At 37.5% G+C, this 22,495-nt stretch overlaps 1 protein-coding gene across 1 annotated transcript in view; it reads left to right on the forward strand.

Moving 5' to 3' along the window:
* The window catches only part of LOC108717077 (coiled-coil domain-containing protein 60), a 78,504-nt gene that overhangs the window by 19,221 nt on the left and 36,788 nt on the right, over nt 1–22,495 (forward strand). The window contains exons 2-3 of the mRNA XM_018263835.2: nt 8,533–8,622; nt 11,075–11,157. Coding sequence (XP_018119324.1) covers nt 8,533–8,622; nt 11,075–11,157 — 173 coding nt within the window. The remainder of the gene's footprint in view (nt 1–8,532; nt 8,623–11,074; nt 11,158–22,495) is intronic.

A 22,495-nucleotide genomic window follows, 5' to 3' on the forward strand; every position in this document is an offset into this window, starting at 1 on the left:
CGGTAAAATACCGGCCAGTTGGCAACCCTACTACTTCTACCAATCACTACTACTGAGTATGCTCCCTGGAACTAATGGATCAAATTGTATCAGCTCTCTGTAACAGCCTTAAATGGCAAGTAGCACACTGTTGCTGAGGGCTGACACTGCTCAGGAAATCTCTCGGTTTTTCTGCACTCAAAACATCTGACTATGGATGGGTATGTTTAACAAATATGCCCCTCAGACTTCGAGGATGCCTGTGCAAAATATAATGGCAATTTTTGTGTTCCATTATCCCTCATTATTATTAAAGTCAGCAAATGATTTGACATTTTTTTGAAAACGGTAAAACCAACGGCATAAACATTGTTTAAGGGATAAATAGAATTGTCAAAATATAACAACTTTTCTATATTCTAGATGAGTTTAGCCTTTGAGGAACTGCAGTAGGAAATTCAACATCTGCCTGGCCAGCACACTCTCTTTCTACTTCAACATAATGGAGACAATGTGAAATTGTTTGGAAACAAGAAGGAGAAGATGATTCTCTCTTTCCCTTACAACATTTCAGGATTTATTCGGCCTTTCCCACACTAAATACCAGACACCTTTGTTGTCTTATTCAGGGCCTTCTAATGTACTGGAAGGGTGATCAGCAAAATGAGACAGAATCAGAGACTAGGGGCAGATTCACTAACCGGTGAATTTTCATCAGCATCCGTTTCACACCCATTGCAACACTTCGCCAGGCGCAAATGCGCTCACACTATGCCAATTCACTAATATGCTGAGTTTTGTCCTGGGGGCCGAACACTGATTTTTCGCTAATGTTACTTAGACAGTGCGAACCTTTTTAAAGCAAAGATGCGCTAGCATTCATTTCTGCCTAGCGAAAATTCGCAAGTGATCTTGTGCTCAGGTCAATTTTCATTTAAAGTAATTTAAAGTTGTATGGACGTCTTTATGTTAAATGTTGGTGCAAATTCTTACAAATTCCACTTTTTAAAACACATGTCCAGGGAACCTTAATATAGACAATAGAGTTATTATAATGCCCTACACATGAGCCCATTGTAAAATAAATGTTCCATATGTGAGGAAATGTCTGGAAAAAAACAGTTCCCCAAAAAAACTTTGTTAGGACTTTTGCAGGCAATCACGCTGAAAAAAGGAAAAGATACCAGCGTTTTTTGAACTTTGATGCATTTTCGGCTCACAGGATATGATGTGACAGAAGATCTAGCAGCTTTATAGCACTTTGCATGGTCGGAGGTGGCAAAGGCAACTCTGGCATTTGTGGAGTAACGTCCGTTCGCCAGAGCAAAAAGTCGTCTGGCGATAGAGTGCGAATGACCTCTACCGACTTCTACCGACTGTCTGTTTCGGTAGCGATTTGTCGCCTTTTAGTAAACTGCCGGTGTCCCTGCGGGTGGCAACGCTGATGAAAAGTCGATAGCTTTAGCCACTTCGCTCTTTAGTAAATCTGCCCCTAAATGGGGAAACGTTGTTAAAGGGGTGGTTCACTTTTAAATAAATTGTTAGTATGTTATTGAAAGGCCAATTCCAAGCAACTTTTCAATTGTTTTTTATTTATTTTTATTTATTTACCTTCTTCTTCTTCTGACTCTTTACAGCTTTCAAATATTGGGTCACTGACACCATCTAAAAAGGAATTTATCGTTATTGCAACTTTTTATTACTCAACCTTCTATTCAGGCCCTCTCCTATTCATATTCCAGTTTCTTATTCAAAGCAAGGCATGGTTGATAAGTTAATTAGGACCATAGCAACCAGCTTGCTGAAACTGCAGACTGGAAAGCTGCTGAATAAAAAGCTAAATAACCCAAAATCCACAAATAATAAAAAGTGAAAACCAATTGCAAATTGTCTCAGAATATAACTCTACATCATACTAAAAATTAACTAAATGTGAACAGCCCTTTAAAAGATGACAGATAGAACTTTAGTTGTCCAGGACTTTTGTATATAAGGAATTACAGCCCTATACATTAAGATATTGTCAGACACACTTCCCTCTTGCAACTACTATTATGCTGGGGGGGGGGGGGAAGCTGCATTGGGTATAAACCATAATGATTTGTGTCTGTAATTGCACTTTGCATTCTGCATTTGCACTAGTAAATGAGAATGTATGGTCTTGCACGTTGTCTAAAAAAGAATACATTTAGAATTATATTAGTATGGTTTGAACCATAAGGATAGCTTGCTCTATTTAGCAAAAAACATTTCTTATCTCCTTCCATGCAGAAATTCTACTGAGAGTTAAAGACTTATAATCTCTGTCTCATACAGACGGAAGTTGGGCTTACAAAGAAAAACAAAACGTAATGTGTGTTTCAAAATGGAACGCTTTATGGAATAAAAGTCCTGCCAAGAAGTCCAAAGGCTCTTCCACAAAGGGCAAAGTGTTTTAGGGACCGATAAGATCTATTAATTTGATTAGAAGCTATTTTTCAGCAAGTTAATGGTGCATTTATTTCTGGCGTCCATGCTCAGTCATATGGCTAATGGGAGCTCCGAGAGGCAGGCAGACTATGTACTTATTTATCTCACACATTCATAGCTGGCAATTAGAACACCAGGTCACACTGAAGGGAAAATAAATAAAAACTCATTACATGAGGTGCAATGCCATCTAATGGCTGGTTACTATAGTTTGTTTGTCTGTAATGTTGTCACTTCTGGGGACAAATATTTTAAAGGTTTCCATGGTCTTTGAAAATCCAAAGAATTTTCTTTTCTTAAAAGTGATCACTAAATGCCTTGCTGCTGATTTTTTTTTTATTTGGATGGCAGATTTTTTAACATAGACTAGTCAAGCTGTTCTGTATCTTCACTAATACAGTATTAAATCAAACTATATGGCAAAAATAATACTTTTTATTATACCTGGTTTTCAAATATAGTTGCAACTTTATCCATTCAAAATATAATGGATCAATATTTAATGATTTAATAGTAATTAGTTTAAATGCACTGATTTTGAGTTCACATAACCCTGTAAAGTTTACAACTGAATTGTCAGTATGCCACCTGCATGAAACACAGGCCATAGATGGCAGTATAAAGATGATGGCACTATAAAATAGGAAACTGATGAAACATAACATTTCAAAAATAAACAATGTACCTGGCAATTAGTAAGATAGGGGAATGCTGAACACAGAAAAATCACTGAAGTTTTTTTAAAGAAAATGGCAATTTTAAATATCTATTGGTAGCTCAGAAGAAGAAATCTGTTAGTTTTAACCTGAGCGACCACATGGAGACAGATTTTTTAAAACTGATTTCCGTTTTCTCTATTATCATAAAACAGTACCTTGTACTTGATGTGACTAAATTGCATTAATCCATATTGGTGGCAAAACAATCATTTTGGGCATATTTAATGTTTAATTTATCAAGGTATGGTGATCCAAGTTACAGAAAGATCGGAAAAATACCAGGTCCATTCCAGATAATAGATCCTATACCAGAACACTACCCCTTAAGTACTTAGAAAGTTTAGCTTCAGTCAGGACATTATTTTTGCTTTTTTCGGGCTCCCTTTCAACTGGCATACTACCAATAGACATCAGGATGGTTAATTCATGATTACAAGTGGTTAGCTCTCTAAGTCTGACATTAATAGGCGTGTGTGTGTGTGTGTGTGTGTGTGTGTGTGGTGGGGGGGGGGGTTATTTAACAGTTTGTAAGAGATCACATTTAATTTTGTGTCCCAGAGAAGAGCATTATAAGGTGTAATCAAGTTTTATAAAGGTCAGATCATGTCAGATCATGTCAAATTGCATGATAATGATCTAGAAAGTTGGACTGTGATCTACTTAGTTTCTACCGAGAATGTTTTATTCTGTGCCATATATACTATGGTTTTTGCTAAGGTTTGTTTTGTGTGGTAGTGTTCATTTTACATTGATGGAGAAATGAATGAGAGATTATGTACTGACAGTACTGGTCAATAGTACATTCTCTAATTGGATTATAGGGTTATGAGTGGTGTGTTGCAGTGTATTGCATCCACTTGTATTTAATTAATCTGTTAATGACTTGGAGGGCATTAAAAAGCATTGTATCCATGTTTGTTTCCAAACGTATGTGGAACCATTTGACCAATACGTGATGTATTATACTTGAAGGGGATCTTGACAAATTGGATGGCTACGTGGTGGATCAAATTTAGTATTGATAAATGTAAATTTATGCACATGAGTTTTAAAAATATGCAGGCAATGTATATACTGATTCTGACCAATGGCGTAACTAGAGTGCGCCAGGCCCACCTGCAAAAAGGGCCAGAAGGGCCTGGTGCACTCCGATCCCCGTCCTCCCGCCCACTTCCTGCCCCACCCGCTCCCCGACTATGCCCACTTCCCGCCCCCGACTCCGGAAAGAAAAATCACAAAAATATGATAAAACTTTTGCATTTGGCAATGTTCTTCATTAGTCTTATTGAACTGCAAATTTTAATTGGCCATTTTTAAGACATGTTTGAAGGGGTTTGAAGGTGGCATAAACTATGTGAGCAAACATAACAACTTTAAGAAGTTTTATTACATACACCGCACAGTCACTATCTTTCTTCCATTGTTGCAAGTGGTCACTAAATGGTTTCAGGGTTCAAAAAAGCTATACTAAATTTGCGCAAAGGAAAATTTGTTTGTGCAGGTGCATATATTTTTGCAATGCTACTATTTTTACCGATTTTCATTACATTTCCCCATATGATCTTTATTCACTATTAGATCTTTCTAGAGGTCATAATTGGGAATCTTATGATTCAAGGTGCTCACAAGCAAACCATACATGTTAGGTCACATGATCCATTTAACAGACACATTTCTGTCTGTTTAACTCCCACACTTCTTCCTGTTACATTTAGAGCTGCATTACTTCTGTTCAGGTGATCTCTGAGGCAGCACACAGACCATCACAAAATGGTGGCACAAGGCAAGAGATGTAAAAGGGCAATATTTACTTAAATATATATTCCATTTAATATGATATATCTGTTGTTTAAGTTTTCATTTTGGGGATAAAGGGGCTGGGCAGTGACAAAGTGGGTGGAAATTGAGCAGATAGGGCGTGTATTTTTTTGGGTTGGGATCAGCTGGTATGCATTGCAACGGATTGGAAGTGTGATGAGCAGAGACAGTCCTGGCGACAGAACAATAAAGTCTTACAAATTTACCAGCATGTACATGTGGCATTGTGTTTTGGACTAGTTTTTGCACTTTACTCATTTCATTTGCATTATTTAATTAATGTTAGTACAGTGTTTTATTTACTTGGACTTGCTAGGCCAGTCTTAAGGCACTGGCAATAATCTTAAATGTTCTCTTTTGGTATTCTTGGTCTTAGAACTATAAAAAGTAAAGTGTACACCCATTTTTGTTCTTTAATAGACTTACATGCGGGTTCCAAGACTTGCCTATAAAAAAGCTTTCCTATAGCAGATGCCCAAGCCCTAATGCTGCTAACAGAATGCCTTGTGATTTTTAACCCAAAATGTTTTCCTTCTAGTCCCTTACAATGTGAAATTTGATATTATAGACTGGGTTTCTCATGAATAAATCCTATGAAAAGCTCTAGAACAACATTCCACTAGAAGATCGAAAATGCATTCAAGCCGACTTCTGACAGAATGTCACTTCTTTTCAATGTTTTATTTCCTTCAGTTTCTTGACAGTAATGACTCATAGGGAAGTGGAAATCTCAGCAATTACTTGCTTGTGTGCCTAAACACACAGAAAATATAAGGTGAACTGTACCCAAATTTTACAACTGTCAGAACCATCTCATTAAAAGTAATGCAGATGTTTGTATCTCCTCACCAGTATAATATTTTTGTGAGTAAAAAATGCAGGCTTTCATATAGACTATTCTGTATGATTGGTTTTGTCAGTGACACTTGATTTTTAAAAAACGCAGGGCAAATCTCCATCTGTTACCTTAAGCATTTGATTTTTCTCATTAATACATACTCTGAATAAATTAAATTGTTACAATGTATATGCAATAATTCAAGTTATATGCCTGACAGTATACAGCACATACTATCAGTACAGAATGTCATAAAATATATTTGCTCAGTTGGACTGTGTCTATGTATGTTGTGAACTGGCATCAAGCTTAAAGGAGAAGGAAAGGTTAAAACTAAGTAAGTCTTATCAGAAAGGTCTATATAAACAAACCAGTAAACCCCCAAAGTAGTGTTGCTCTGAGTCCCCTGTCAAAAGAAACACTGCATTTCTTTCCTTCTATTGTGTACACATGGGCTTCTGTATCAGACTTCCTGCCTTCAGCTTAAACCTCATTGCCCTGGGCAAGAGCATGCTCAGTTTGCTCCTCTCCCCCCCTCCCTTCTCTACTGTAATCTGAGCCCAGAGCAGGGAGAGACTCGGGCAGGAAGTGATGTCACACCACATTAATACTGCAACTCCTATCCTAAACAAACAGAGAGTTTCTAGTTTTACTAGGTATGGTAAAACATTCTACAGAATACATATAGCATTTTAGCTTGCACTATTGCAGCTAATCTATTGGCAATAAAATGCCTCCGTAGCTTTCCTTCTCCTTTAACTACAAGAAATTAGGGATGCACTAAATCCAGGATTCGGTTCGGGATTCAGCCAGGATTAGGCCTTTTTAAGCAGGATTCGAATTCGGCCAAATCCTTCTGCCAGGATGAACCGAATCTGAATTTGGATATGCAAATTAGGGGTGGGGAGCGAAATCGAGTGACTTTTTGCCACAAAACAAGGAAGCAAAAAATGTTCCCCTTCCCACTCTTTGCATATGCAAATTAGGATTCGGTTCAGTATTTGGTTGTATCTTTTGCAAAGGATTCTGGGGTTCGGTCGAATCCAAAATAATGGATTCGTTGCATCCCTACAAGAAATAAATGCACATTTTTAGGGTAAGTGTATACATGTGCATTTTTCTCTTTCTGTGGTTTACTGGTAGAAATGTACCAGAATTATCCACATGTGCCCCATTTTTGCTTTTGTTTTGCTATGGAGTTGGACTGTGAGACAGGAATCCTTCACAATTGCTAGAGTTACTGGGTTCTCTCTAAAGTTTCTCTAAAATGATGGATATAAGAGAACATTGTTATATCATCCACCTCATTGTTCTTCCAGGGATATCTAATACAGAAAATTGTTTTTTAACTCAAATTTCTCCCTACATTGTCTTCAGTTTGGTACTCAAGGTGTATCTAGGGAAAGAAATAACTCTCTGTCTCACCCCAACGGTCCTTCACGCTTTTACACCATATCCACTGCTGCAGACAGCCAATCACAGCCCTGCAGTCACACAATCACAGACTGGCTTCAGTTCCCTATTAGGTCCTGCTAGCTGCTGATTGGTTCCTATTTTACAGTACAGTGAGCTGAGAGCCACCAGTTCCCCTGCACAGCCTGGGAATTCAGGGAGCAGGAAGTGGAAGTGAAGGGAGAGACTATTCAGATTTTTGCAGAAATATTCAATAAATCAGCCTGAAACACTACTTTTTAAAGCACGATTCTTCTATATCTAAATGAGTATAATGCACTGGTAAATTCTTATTTTTATACAAAATGTCTCCTTTAATAAATCGGCCCTTTACTGTTTACAACAAAAACATAGCTATATTGCTGAAGTTATACATACAAATGTATTTTTGTACTTTTTCAGCCTACTTCTTACTACTACCGGTAAGTATAGAACCGTGCATCATTTTTAATGTACACTAAGGGGCTGATTCACTAAGGGTCGAATATCGAGGGTTAATTAACCCTCGATATTCGACTAGGAATTAAAATCCTTCAACTTCGAATATCAAAGTCGAAGGATTTAGCACAGATAGTTCGATCGATCGATCGAAGGATAATTCCTTCGATCGAAAGATTACATCCTTCGAATCGAACGATTCAAAGGATTTAAATCCAACGATCGAAGGAATATCCTTCGATCAAAAAAAGTTAGCCAAGCCTATGGGGACCTTCCCCATAGGCTAACATTGACTTCAGTAGCTTTTAGATGGCGAACTAGGGGGTCGAAGTTTTTTTTATAGAGACAGTACTTCGACTATCGAATGGTCGAATAGTCAAACGATTTTTACTTCGAATCCTTCGATTCGTAGTCGAAGGTCGAAGTAGCCCATTCGATGGTCGAAGTAGCCCAAAAAAAACTTCGAAATTCGAAGTTTTTTACCTTTGAATCCTTCACTCGAAGTTAGTGAATCGGCCCCTAAGGTAAACATTGATGTTTCAAGTGCAATAACAGTTGACTTTTTGTGATTTTCTTAAGGTATCACAAAGGTCAAACATCCTACCTGGTTTTGATGCTCTGGCTTTAAAAATGGTCTACAGGATATCATGCATTTGTTGTGCAATCTGTTACATTATATTTGTGTGACATTGTTAGCTATCAATTCTGTTTGTGCAATGTATGCTTTTTCCAATAATTACTAATACAACATTCAATGCATCTATGTTGTCTTTGGTGATATTGCCTGTTCATTAGCTATCCAACTGTGTTATTCTTTAGGAAACCAAATCCGAAAAAGATGAAATTGAAAACAGTATATCGGAGGATTCAAATGCTGAAGCTATACCAAAAATATCAAAAGGAGAAATGGTAAGTGAATGGTTAAAATCAGTCCATTTACATAGTGTTTAAAGAAAAAATCTGTTCAACCGTTAGACGAAAGTATATATATATATATATATATATATATATATATATATATATATATATATATATATATATACTGTGTATATATATATATATGTATATATACAGTATATATATATATATATATATATATATATATATATATATATATATATATATATATATATATATATATATATATATATATATTGTATTTATACAACATTTAGCATTTAGGGGCAGAGAGGTTTCCTGTATTGCAGTAAAGATACAATAATGCTTCTAAGGGCATTTTCTGAATCAATGTTACATGTTACAAATTGGTAGTAATTTGTAAAATTATATAAGAATAAGAACTGATTAGTCTCCTTTTTTTTACATATATGGGAACTGCCGTATTGTATGTGCATTAAGGTACATGAAAGGCCCAGAAAATACAATCATTTCCCCATGATTCATATGAAAAGACTGATGTTCAAAACAAAATGCACAGTAATTCATGCATGACCTGCTTTTCAGTGTAAAATAAATTATGTAAAATATCCAAGAAGCTGAAGTCCTCAATAAGTTGGCAGAAGTATCTGTTTTAAACAATACATTTTTAATGAATGTGGTTATTAGGTATGGGTGTTTAGAGCATTATGGTTCTTTCTGAGAGCATCAAAATGAACATGAATGCATGTCAGTTTATCCCTGGGTGCTTGTACCTGCACACACAATGTATTATGTACTCAAATAATTCAGCATTTTCCCTGACTTCTGCACACACATCCCAAATTAAATTAGAGATATACTTTATCCTGTGAGCCATGAGCCTTTGATAAATTTAATTTTGTATGAAGGAAAACATACATTGTAACATTCATTTTAACTAATTTGTATTACGTTTTAGCTTGTATTATTTGCAGTCCACATACTGGAAACAAATATTGAAAACTAGTCTAAAATATATGTAGCATTTTCACGTAGTAAGATTTTACACTTTTGAATAACCGTGTTACTGCAGGGCTGGGTGCTGCTGCAATGCCGAACATCCCCAATTCCTAGGTATAACAGAGCACTTAAATGATTCAATTCTTTATTAACAAAATTTAAAACATATCATACAGATCAATGTTTTGATCTTGATAATGGTCTTAGACCAGGACCGAAATGTTGATCTGTATGATTAATTCAATCAGTTCCAGCAGGTTGTGGTATCAATCCCCAAATCAACTTCAATCCTAGGAATCTGGTGCACAATGTAGGCATACATACAAATTGGATGGAAACAGACCAGGAAAGGCACAGTGCTTTGCTGCAAATTCATCCTCTTATTAGACACTACGATCTGTATGATATTGTTGTGGAACTGCAACAACCAGAGACCACTTGAGGTGAAAAGATAACGTTTATTTGACATGAGCTATGTGGATTCTGAACTCACCTTGAGGTTACTGCCCACGGGCAAATTTGCCCAGTGTTGATAAATGACCCCCAATATGTTTTACATTTTGTTAATAAAGAATTGAATTCCAGAGTGCACTGCTTATACCTAGGAAATTCTTGCTGTATAAATACATATACAGTATGTATATTTGTGAACCAACTTTTCGGTCCTCTCAGAGACCTTTGTCAAAGTTACCTTAACCATGACAAAGTTCTCTTCTTTATGTGCTATTGTAGATAGTCTGTTTCAGGTAAATTGCACTGTAAAATTTGCATTTATGCATGCACTAAATACAGTACATGTGGATGGATGTATTTTAACACACAGCAATCACTAGATGGGGTTTATTTAGTATCATTGGGAAAATATGCTTTAGAACCCATGGAAACCAGATATTTTGATCAATAGTCAATTAACCTACCTATATGTTTTGGAGTGTGGGAAGAGACCCACACAAGCACAAGTACATGAAAAGTCCTTGCTGATAGTACCATATTGCTGCAAGACAGCAGTGTTAACCATTGCCCCCAAGATGTTAAATAGGTGTATATTTCTCATATTTGGCAATTGTTCAAGGGACAGTGTCTGACATTGACTTTCTGTCTCCAAGAGGGACCTTATTTGTAAAATCAACTAAGTTTGCACTCTTTATTTACTGAAAATAATTGCTTAAATGCAATTGCATTGTTGTAACTATGGCTGATAATTATGTATTATATGAAAAATTCATGGCTTATTATGCCCCCTTTTAGCACAGTTCTGGAATCTGGTTGAATGACAAGGCATGCCTTAAGATTATTTTCAAATACCAACTAAGAGTTTTTAAGTAATGTATCAGTATTCTTGTGTCTTCAGAATTGGATAATGTATCCCTTTTTATACACCAGGGAGCATAAGGTCATTACTGCTTTAGCTTTCAGACCTGTAATTATAAGATTGGACTTCCCACCAGTTAGTGGCTCACTATGTATTTTTTTTTTGTTCAAGGCTGCATCACTTGGGACCACAGTTTACCTGAGGCAAAGAAAAAAGGACAAAATTAACTTTAACAATGAGTTCCAGCACACGAGGTAAGAGCATGCTGGCAGTCCATCATCATATGTTTATTTTAGCTGTAAAATATTCACTAGAAATGCAGCATGAGTCATAAATGACATACGAATATAATATTTTATTTTGTTTTTCATTATATATTTCAGGTAGGGTGTTTTTGCCATACTGCAGGCAACCATTACTAGATAAAGGGAAAATATTGCCCCCTGTTTGACATGGTCTCATTAAGTTGGACTTAAAAGGCGCATAAACACAAAACTTCCAAAAATTAATATACTGTAAGTAGATATTTGTACACAGAAAAGCCAGATTCCACAGACTGAAAGGTACAGTGTTACTGTAACCATTTTTCAACATCATTATACTCACAGTGTAGTTCAACAATTCCCTCAGCTTGTGACACTGGGAAGTGATGGATTTTGTGACAATTTATTGTGTATCAATAATGGATATTTACAGGTAATACCTAAGCAGTGAGCACTAGTGATGTGCGGGCCAGCCCGATACCAGTGGGACGGGTTGGGCGGGTTCAGGTCAACCTCGCACCCCCTTTTTCAGGTGGCGGGCGGGTCCGGATTGAGCTCTTCTTCTTACTCTCGCCAGCTTCCACCTTGAACTGCCGCTGTTCCAGCTTCCGACTTCCTTTTTTTTTTAGACATGCTCCTTTTTGCCCAGCAACTTTCGTAACGTCATCGCAGGGGCGGCCCGGGTCTATAAATGTAAACCGGAGGTTGGGCTCGGGCAGGCACAGGTGTAGGGAGGGCAGTGTATACTCACAATCTACAGAGGCAATGTATGGTAAGATGTTACAAGGTCAGGACAGTTAAACAGAGACAGCACAATGTGACACCATGTGTATGCAGCTAGGGAAGTTTAAATTACACCTCTAGGATGGAATGCCCGTCATGGTCTAGATCCCATACAGTGGAATGATCAGGGAGAAATGTACTAAGCCTGATTACCCATCCAGCTGCGGCCCCTTCACTTTAGGCAGACACAGAGCCAAGGGGAGAGCTACTTCCTACTAAAATCCTTGTTAGCACACAGACTGCTCTTTCTATCTTGCTGTCCTAGAGAGTACTATAAAATGATCTGACCTGTCACTTGCTGGCTTCATTCACGTGGTCCTTGCCCCCCGACTTATCACTAGAGGTTCAGGTCCCTCTAGTGCAGAATAGCTTTTAATAGGCATTGATGTACCCAGGTTCCCTGGAACAGATGCAGCAGGGTCAGCAACCAAAAGCCAAAGAGGAAGATACAACCCTAACCAGGCACCATGGTAAAGTGTGGCAGAAAGTGGTCATTGGCCAGTAGGCCAATAGTACAAATATGTAAATTAGTAACTAGATACATGGGTATCTGCCGAGCAAGTATGGAGATAAGGAAGTGTAGGGATTTAAAGGCATAGGGACATATCAAACCTATGGGTCTCTACATTTTTATCATATAAAGTGGCATATTAAACTATTATTATTATTATTATTATTCCACTTACCAAAGTGGAATATCTATTTAGGTAAATATTGCCCTCTTATCTTGTGTGCTCCCTCAGAGATCACCTGACCAGAAATAATGCAGCTCTAACAGTAACAGCAAGAAGTGTGGAAGCAAAAGACAGATCTTGCACCATGAATCGTAGGATTCAAGGCGGCAGTCCTAAGATCTTAGAATGGCAATTTTCTATTTATGAATACCCATTGGCACATACTGTACTACTTTTTATTATTTATAGACATTTACTTTGTTGGGGTTTCGTTTTCCAATATATGCATAGAAGAAACGTTACTGCAGAAATTTACCTCTGCAATATCTTTTATATTTTTCTGAAACAGAAAATTCACATATTCTTCAGAAATGGATATAAATTGATTAATCAATGTCTGCACACTGTGGAAAGGTTTTCTGTTCACACAGCAATGTATTATAATTAAGTGGAAGCAGAACTGTAGCCTGTAGTGTTAGTCAAGACTAATTATGGTCACAAGATCTGAATATACACATTTGAATATAAGGTATCGTTTGATTGCTGTCATTTCAGAAAATTGCTGTACATGTCATCTTCTGTTACAAATATTTTTATTTAACAAATTGTTCATTCACAGGGTGATCCTAGATGTAGTTAGACTAACACTGAGCTATAGTCATTTCTGGGTCTACAGTCCTAATAATATAATGACAATATCCGCAATATAGCAAATATACACGTAAGCAAATGAGGACATACAGGGTTATGTACTGGTACAGGGACTAGTCTGATTGCCATCAGAAAGGAGTCAGAAAGGAATTTCCTCCCTTCAAAGACAAATTTGGAGAGGCTTCAGATGGGGGTTTTTTTTTTTTTGCCTTCCTCTGGATCAACTAGCAGTTAGGCAGTTTATATATAGACCTAAAAAGTTGAACTTGATGGACGGGTCTTTTTTCAACCTAACTTACTATGAGTATTTAAGTTGAGATGTGTATTTTCAAGGGAAGTGCTTACAATGGATTACATTCAACTTACAGGGAATTGAATCCTTAATATATAGTAAGGCTATTAAAGTACTCTATAGTGGGAAACAGTGCTCAAAGGTACAGTACAACATGTTTTCAGTGTAGAGATCTTTCTGTAAAATAAAATATTGTACCTTTGAGCACAGTTGCTTGCTGGATAGTTCTTTACAGTTCTTGCTATATTTCCTGGGACTAAAGCCCCCCTTCCTTCCTTAACAGGCCAGGTCACCATAAACTAGTGTGCGCTAGAGTGTTCAACATCCTAACTTTGAAAACTACTTCCTAGGGACTTAAGTTAATATTTTGGGAGCACTGTAGGCCAGAAAATATAGTGTGCTGAGAAAATGTAATTCTCAGTGTATCTAATCCTATGTAAAACACAGCATTCATTTAAAAATAGTGTCAGAATCCCAGACTGGCACAAAAGAACCCACCCTACCTGTATAAGATCACACACCTACAAATGTATAGACTCTGACCAGGGGCGATCCTGGCCCCTCCGCCCGCCTGAGGCAGCAGCAGTTGCTCTTAAAGTACCCGGAACAGCATTTTTTCCGCCCCCTGGTACCTAGTGGGGCGCTGCTGCCTGAGGCGACAGCCTCAACTCGCCTCATTGGCGGAGCACGCCTGACTCTGACCTAAGTGAAGATTTACATTGTAATTATAGAGCAGTGTAAGTAAAAAAACAATGTTTATTGCCTTTAAGCTTTGATAGCTGTACAAAGGCTAGATTATAACCTTTATCTATTTTATAACCAGTTAAATAATTCTTACTAATGACCCTGTGCCAAAACTGAGATCTGCCTTTAGAGAATAGCATACAAATTACATTCTTTGAATCACACTGCAGTAGGACATTCAGTCACTGCTGAGGCCAAAAAAACATTATATCTGCATACCACAGTTTAACCCTCTTTTTAGTGTATAATACTGTAATTGTGGTGTTTTGTCACTTATGTTCTTAATTTGAACAAAAGCCATCATATCATATATATCATAGTGGACAGAAGTCCAAGTGAATTCCAATATTCTCATATTTTACAATAGGAAGTACGTTCTAGTATATTATAATGTTAATAATAATAATACGAGCCATGAATATCCTGTAAAATACATCCTTATTAAAGGTGCTCAGTGATGTAATCAGTTATAATCTGAGCTTAGTGATGTCATTTTTGTCACATGACAACTATTTATTCACTATATATAAGAAGGTTATAAAGTACGGTTTCTTGAAGTAATATAAATATTCCATCCATATTATATGTACAAACACAGGCTTTCACTTTTTGTTATTGAACAAATCCTTCATAAATATTTATAAGATGTCTTTTGAACATATACTGATGAGAACTTGAGTTAAGATGGTTCAAGGCAGCCCACGTGTATGTTACCCAGTTAAAAGCTGCAGAATTCCTGTAGTCTCCAGTTGCAACACTGTCACATTAGTTGCCAAGGAGACAAAATGATCATTGCCATTTTGCTGCCTGGCAGATATTAATTTCCACGCTTCTAGCATTCCTTAGAATTATTTTTCCTACTATTAAAGAGGAACAATATTCGTTTTAGCCAGAAACAATGACTCATATTAATTAGATGGCATTTGGGTCTTCAGACATTCATTTAGCTGCATGAATGCATGATTCATTTTGTGTATTTTTAATACTGTGCTGTGAACGAGAACCTGAATTAATCTGTAGGGAGGAGAAAAGACAATATTTAAACTTAATTTTAAATCAACATGCTTAATAAAACTTCTGCATTCAGACATTTAATTTCAGGCTAAAGGTTCAGCATTCAGTAAAGTAATGTTTCTTACAGCATTTATTAAGTGTCACATGTGCTAATAGGGTCATTCTCTTGTTTGCGGAGAGCTGGTTACTACAGCAAAAATACATTTTGGGAACATAACTACAAAACACAAATGAAATAAGCCTATATTTATTAAAGCAGTATATCCATAGGCTGTTTATTTGGTCACCAATGGGAATATGCAATAAAATTACAGATTTTGATTAAATGCAGTATTTTTAAGAACAACATGTGACGCAGAAAAAAAAAGCTGTGGCGGTGGGTTTTTATTAATTCAGTTATTATGATGCACAACAGGGCCACCATCAGAGGTACAGGGGGTATCCCAGTCAGAGGCCCAATATCAGAGGGTGGTCACAAGAGATGCAAAAATGTGCAACTTGCAGGTTATGAAGGGGGCTAGGCTTGTATAAAAATAGGTAGGGCTTGGGCAGATAATGGCTGGGTTTAACCATTATAATACATGGTGAGTGACAATTACAACACAATATATCTTCTAGCTATCGCTTGCACTACAAAACCTTGCTTTACAAAAGCATGCCCTAACTCTTATATATGCCATAAATATTATGGTATTATAACGTATCCTCTAAAAAGGCTTGGAATGCATACATCTATCTGCCATGCATAATTGTAGGGAATTAGTGCAAAACCCTTGCACTTATCCTTGTAAGCAGGGAACAGGCATAGAGCTTATGTCTGTGTGCTGTAAGCTGTTACCTAACAACCAGCTGTTCAGTGATCTCAGTACAGCAGGAAGTGACACAGCAGCTAGTGAGTGTCTGGCAGGAAGAGGAAGTTGCAGATACTGGCAAAAGAAGAAAGCCTGGCATAGAGAAACACATGGTGGACAGGGAAAGAGACCAGAGAGCTGCCGTGGGCCCATAGAGCTGAGAGGCTTCACCAAAAGCAGACATTTGGATCAGGTTGGCACAGGGAAGCCAGATACTGTGCCTGGAAGGACTGAGAGTGTGAAAGGAATTCAGACTGGAGGAGCAACCAGCAGGAGATTCCTATCTTAGCATCCAAAGGGGCTGGTAGTCGCACTGTATGTCTAAATATGCTGGACTCGCCTGAAGAGATCTCTGTAAAGCCTCCAAAAAGGATTTGGAGTGAGTATACTTTTTAAAGGGACAGTACCGAAAAGAAATGCTTGAAGATACAGACACTGTTTATTGAAAGATTGCGCTAGCAAGTTAGTTAGTGAGGCCCTATTGCCATCGATTAGGAGTGCTGCATGTATTAGTTGGCTATTTATTTTAAATAAAGAGTTATTCAGTTCAACAAATACTGTGTGGGCATTATTTTGTCTCTAGTGGGGCCATATGTAGGTGCCATCAGGTAAGCGCGACACGCAAAGTGTTACACCGACAAAGGGGTGTCGAAAGGGTTACATAATGTAATTCTATGTAGTCATAACACATCTGTAGCACACCCATAGGTATAGGTTCCAGGGCCAGACAGAAAAATCATAGGAAACCATTCTATTTTTAGTAACATAGAATGCAAGTTTAGGAAAACAGCGGGAGTTTAGGGAGTTTAGGAAGGAAGGGTTTGGGTTCCTAGAGCACTGGGCTGATTTTTCCTTGGGGTACAACCTATACAGTCGTGACGGTTTGCACCTCAATGGAAGGGGGTCCACGGTGCTAGGGGAAAGAATGGCTAAGAGGTTGGAGGAGTGTTTAAACTAGGCAATGGGGGGGGGGTGAGATAAAGAATTATGGGGAAGCTAGGGTAGACGGGGCAGTGGGGTTAGTAAGGGGTCATGGGGGAGGAGTAAGGGGGGCATACAGTTTACCAGTTAAGGAGGTCCCTCTGTTACAAGGAAAACAGAATAATACTAACTTAACATATAATTCTCCACTAAGTAATGCAAATATCAAAAGTAAAAGTAGTAACCTACGCTGTATGCTGGCAAATGCACGGAGTTTGTCAGGTAAAATGGGAGACCTGGAATTAATTGCATGCTCTAAAAATTATGATATAATTGGTATCACTGAGACCTGGTGGGATGAAACATGTAACTGGATTGTGAATTTAAATGGTTACACCCTTTTTAGGAGGGACAGAGGGATTAAAAAGGGTGGAGGATTGTGTTTGTATGTAAAGCCTGAATTAAAGAAATGCGCTAAAGAAATAACAATAGCTGGCACTGGTGAGGGTGTAGAATCACTTATTGGTTGGCTGGATCATTCGGTCACATTCAGCAACAAATATGTGACTTGCAGGTAGCAGCCTATGTGTAGGAGACCCTCAGGTAAACATATTTGGATGCTTTGAATAACCAGCAGAAGGTGTATGTACACAACTAATGAGATAATAAGCAAACGCGAATAGCAGAAGGCAAGTCCGTAATAGAGAAACAAGGTCAGGGCTGGCAGCAAGCTAAGAAACAAGTCCAAAAACAGGCTGACACTTAGGGCAGAAAGCAAACAACAAGATGTCATTATAAACAGGTCTATTACTATTACCTAATGCATTCTTTACCTCTTCTGATGTCATAAATTAATTACAGTATATCTTGTTTACTTGATGCATAAAACAGAGCTATTAATTTTTATATAACATTTATTAACTGAAACTTGCAGTGAAAGCTTACAGGCTTTGGAAAATTATGTTATAATGCAACTCCTTTGTCTGAAAAAGATTTTGTTCAAAAGTAAGGTACAGGTATATTTCTGGCATACATGTATGATTAATTAACTCTGGTTCATGTTTCCATAAAGCCCTATTGCAGTTTACATTAGCAGACAAAGCAGTTTTGCAGCTCCCTCATGTATTTTTATATTATTTATGAACCCAAACACGGGAACAAATAAGGCTCTCTGTGCAGAGTGACTTATGATCCTTTGATTAACTTTCTCTGGGTACAGTTTTGCTTTATATCTGTCTCATTTGTAGTGGAGATGAGTTAAAGGTTTCTAACACCACTGTTCTGCAGTAATAAAACAATAATTATTGCCCCCTTTTAATAACATAGGTCTAGTAAAGTTAGAATGACAACAGACACTTTCTTCAATTGTAATCGGCATCTTTTAACAAAAATTTGGTTCCGTGGTCTAATACACCCCATGCTCTGCTTGGGGAAAACAATGTTTTGTTGTTTTTTTAAAAAAAATTTACCCCGTTGGTATTAAGCCATGTTAGTTTACACTCATGTGCATAACAAGAGAGTTTCCTGTGGGTATTTTTTATCATAGGTGCCTTTTAAGGTAGTTTTTTGAAACACAGGGGTGTCCATAAGCATACAAACAAAACATCAATCATAAAACTAATTTCTGCCTTCTGGACACTACTTACAAACTTGGTGCATTCCTTCACTATATTTGGTCCCTTGTGGACTACTGGCAACAAGTAGAAATGTTTGGGGTTATTCCTGAACTTGTGGTACTTATTGATTCTTTGGTGGAATGATTAGCCTGCTGGCTTCACTTCTAGGCTCTCATTTCTCCCTATGCTCCTTCCAGCTAAAGACAGTACCCCTGCCCGTTTGGGAGTTCCTTTCACAGGCAGGTAGCCTTCCTGCACTTTGCACTGCTCAGAGTCCATTCTAATGTTTTAATTAGTTTAATACCTTTCCACAGGACAGCCTTCCTATAAAATGCCTGCTTCAATATGTGAACTAGACCAATGAAATGTAGTATTTGGCCACATAAAGGAACTTTCCAAAAGACTTTTTCCTGAGGAAGGACACTTTATGTAACCAAAAGTTGGATTTTCAATAAAAATACTTTTGTCTGTTGATGCTAATACCAAAATGTTAAAACAAAACAGATCTCTGCAAAGTGATATACGTTAATTACAATGAAGAAGCAAAAAACTGATTGCATAAGTATACACCACCTTTAATGCATTAATTTATTTTACACTGCTTGCATATGTATTTTAGTTCCCCCACTTAAGTATTTTTTAAAGCTATTTGGTGCAGCAATGACAGAAAGTGTATTTGGGTGTCCATGACAAATATGTCAAAATCACTTTGGATCAGTGTATAAAACGTTATAACATATTAAACTGGGGGTGGGATTGGATTGCATTTAAGTTTTTTTTTTTAAGAGAATGTTTGTCACACTAAGGGGGTTATTTATCAATGGTTGACTTTTAGAGCTCTGTGAGCTTTTTTCTAGACCTTGAATGATCTCGAATGAGCACACAACTCGAATGGTTTCTAATTTAAGAAAAATGTAAGAAACTTAAATCAGTGTAGTCGGGGTGAAAAACGGGAGGAGATCGAATTTTTGGTGGAAAAAAAGCTCGATTTGCTCTAATTGATTAAGTTTTTTCGAGTGAAACTCACTGAAAAAAATTCAAACATCATAAAGGCTATTAACATCTTCAAATTGTTCAAGGGACCTCTGCCATTCACTTCTACATGACCTCGACAGGTTTTAGATGGTATATTTTTGGAATCAAGCTATTTCCAGCTTTGTGGTTTACCCCCCCCCCCCCCAAAAATAGATTTTTGACAAAAAAATATCCTGGAAAACTCACATTTTCCTACCTTTGATAAATAACCCCCTAAATAAACTAAAATGGTGTATCAAAGAGAACAATGAACCTGGAATAATTGCAGCTACTCTCAAGTGTCACTATAGCAAGTATTTGATATTTGTCCATATGCATAGATTGTTGCTACTTTTGACAACAATAATGATAACCATATTGCCCCTGTCCTGACACCTGGCAGCAGTATAATATGTAGTTCTGGGCGCCTCATGTTTGCCCAACCCCCACCCCCAAATAAACGAGCCACACAAAGTTACATATTACCCGCTGTACAAACCATTGATGTAAAACGAAGTGAGGCAATATACAATTCCAGGTTGTCTGACTTGGGCCACTGCCTGATGAGACTCTTGTAGCCAAAAGTTTATCCAGGGTCTGGTCCAATTGCCATCATGAAGTCAGAAAGTAATTTTTTCCTCTTCTTCGAGAAGGCTTAAATGATATTTGTCCAAATTTGAATCTTCCACTGCAATTGTTTTTCACCATCCTCTGGATGAACTAGCAGTTAAGCAGGTTTCAGTTAGACAAAAAAGTTGAACTGGATGGATGTTTATTTTCAACCTACATTACTAGGTCATTGTGTTGCTATGTATTTTAATTGTTCTTACACAGGGCATCCTCCTACAAAGCAGTGGTTGGTTAATCATTAATCACAGGGAATACAAATTTGTTTATAAGTGAAGAGACATGCAAGGATATTCTGCAATCCCCTCTCCTATGTGTGGCAGTACTCTTAAAGTAAACTCCATCATCTGTCTGTCTATTATGCACAATAGGTACAATGTTCTTGATGGTTTCATGGTTCCTATGTGAATTTATGCAACAAAGTTATTTGTATGCAAATATTTACAAAGCTACTTTTTATGCAGAAATGTAGGCGAAATGCCGGAGTGTACACAAAAAATCTGAAGTCTTGCCCCAAGGCAATGAAAGTAATTTATATTTTGAAAAGATAAGCAAACTCGTATAAGGAAAAAGATTAGGTTTTTTTTCTTTAAGAAAAGGAGCACTGAGACATATCATTTAGTTTTCTAGACCAATAAAAGAGTAACTGAAGGAGCTTTTTACTCCAATTCTGTTCAAAAGCACAGGAAAAAAAATATATAAATTTAATCCACAGAAATTATTTTACCATTTAAGAAAAATTTCTCAAAAAGTAAAAAATATGTTACAAGGTTTAGTAGCTGTGTTGGGATTCATATGCTTTCGGTTTTTTGATGATTTTTTTTCAGATGTCTAGGGGTGTTTACTAGTGATGTCCTGACCCACACTCGACCTTAACCCGCCCTGCTGCAACCCATGCCTGCCCGCACCAGTGCTTCCGGGGTCCTTTTATTGACCCGCGCAGACGCGAGACTATAAAACCGGAAGTCGGATGCCGGCATTTGAAGGTGGCCACCCGCGACGAGCAGTGCGAGGTCGACCCGAACCCACCCGACCCGCGGGTAAACCCGTGGGTCCCTCGGTTATCGGGTCGGCCCACACATCACTAGTGTTCACGTGTGCACACATAAAAAATATTAGCCACAGATGGTTAGCTAATGATAATCAGCCTTGTTTCAGTCAAGAGTCCTAGTAAATTCATCTCCACCATATGAGATTTATTCAGTAATCTGGAAATCTGTGGTCTATAACAGAGTTATAATTTAGTATTTGCTTTAAATGCTTCAAACGAAGGACATGTTTTCGTTTTTTTTTTATTTAGAATATGCTAAGCGTGGTAAATTTGTTTAATTCCACTTCTGTGAGAATAAAAATACCTAAAATATGAAAAATTTAATATTTTACCTTAATATGGAGAAATGTATAGAAACAAACATTATTATATGCTCAAAACTGATTTCAAAACCCCTGAGTATCCTTAATGGAGCAATACCAAATATGTATAGTTTTCTGAAGATCCCTGACTTGTATTCATCAAAAACCCATAAAAAAAATCCCACAAAAAGCCACTAACAGCCTGCCCCAGATCATCATCATCATCATTTATTTATATAGCGCTGTCAAGATACGCAGTGCTTTACTGCAGTTATAGTAAACAGGGAATAAATGGACAAGGATTACAGAGTACAATAGGGTTTACAAACTAAAAGGTTAGGGTACAATTGAGACATTAGGATTGTATAAACAATTTGTCATTTTTGATACAGCACTGATTAATTAATTAAGGTACATTGAATAGGCCTCTTTAAACAGATGGGTCTTTAAGGAGCGCTTGAAAGTTTGGAAGGAAGGAGAAAGTCTGACAGCTTGTGGCAGAGAGTTCCAGAGAAAAGCAGAAGCCCGAGAGAAGTCTTGTAGACGAGAATGGGCAGAAGTGACCAGAGGAGAAGTGAGGCGAAGATCAGAAGCAGAGCGTAGGTTTCGTGAAGGAGTGTATTTGGAGATTAGAGATGAAATATAGGGAGCGGTTTCATTATTAAGGGCCTTGAATGTGAGTGTAAGTAATTTGAATTTGATTCTAGAAGAGATTGGGAGCCAGTGAAGGGACATACATATGGGAGCAGCTGATGTTGAGCGGCGAGCTAGATGAATGAGTCTAGCGGC

Source organism: Xenopus laevis, chromosome 1L (genome assembly GCF_017654675.1).
Source record: "Xenopus laevis strain J_2021 chromosome 1L, Xenopus_laevis_v10.1, whole genome shotgun sequence".
In the NCBI taxonomy this organism is placed as follows: domain Eukaryota; kingdom Metazoa; phylum Chordata; class Amphibia; order Anura; family Pipidae; genus Xenopus; species Xenopus laevis.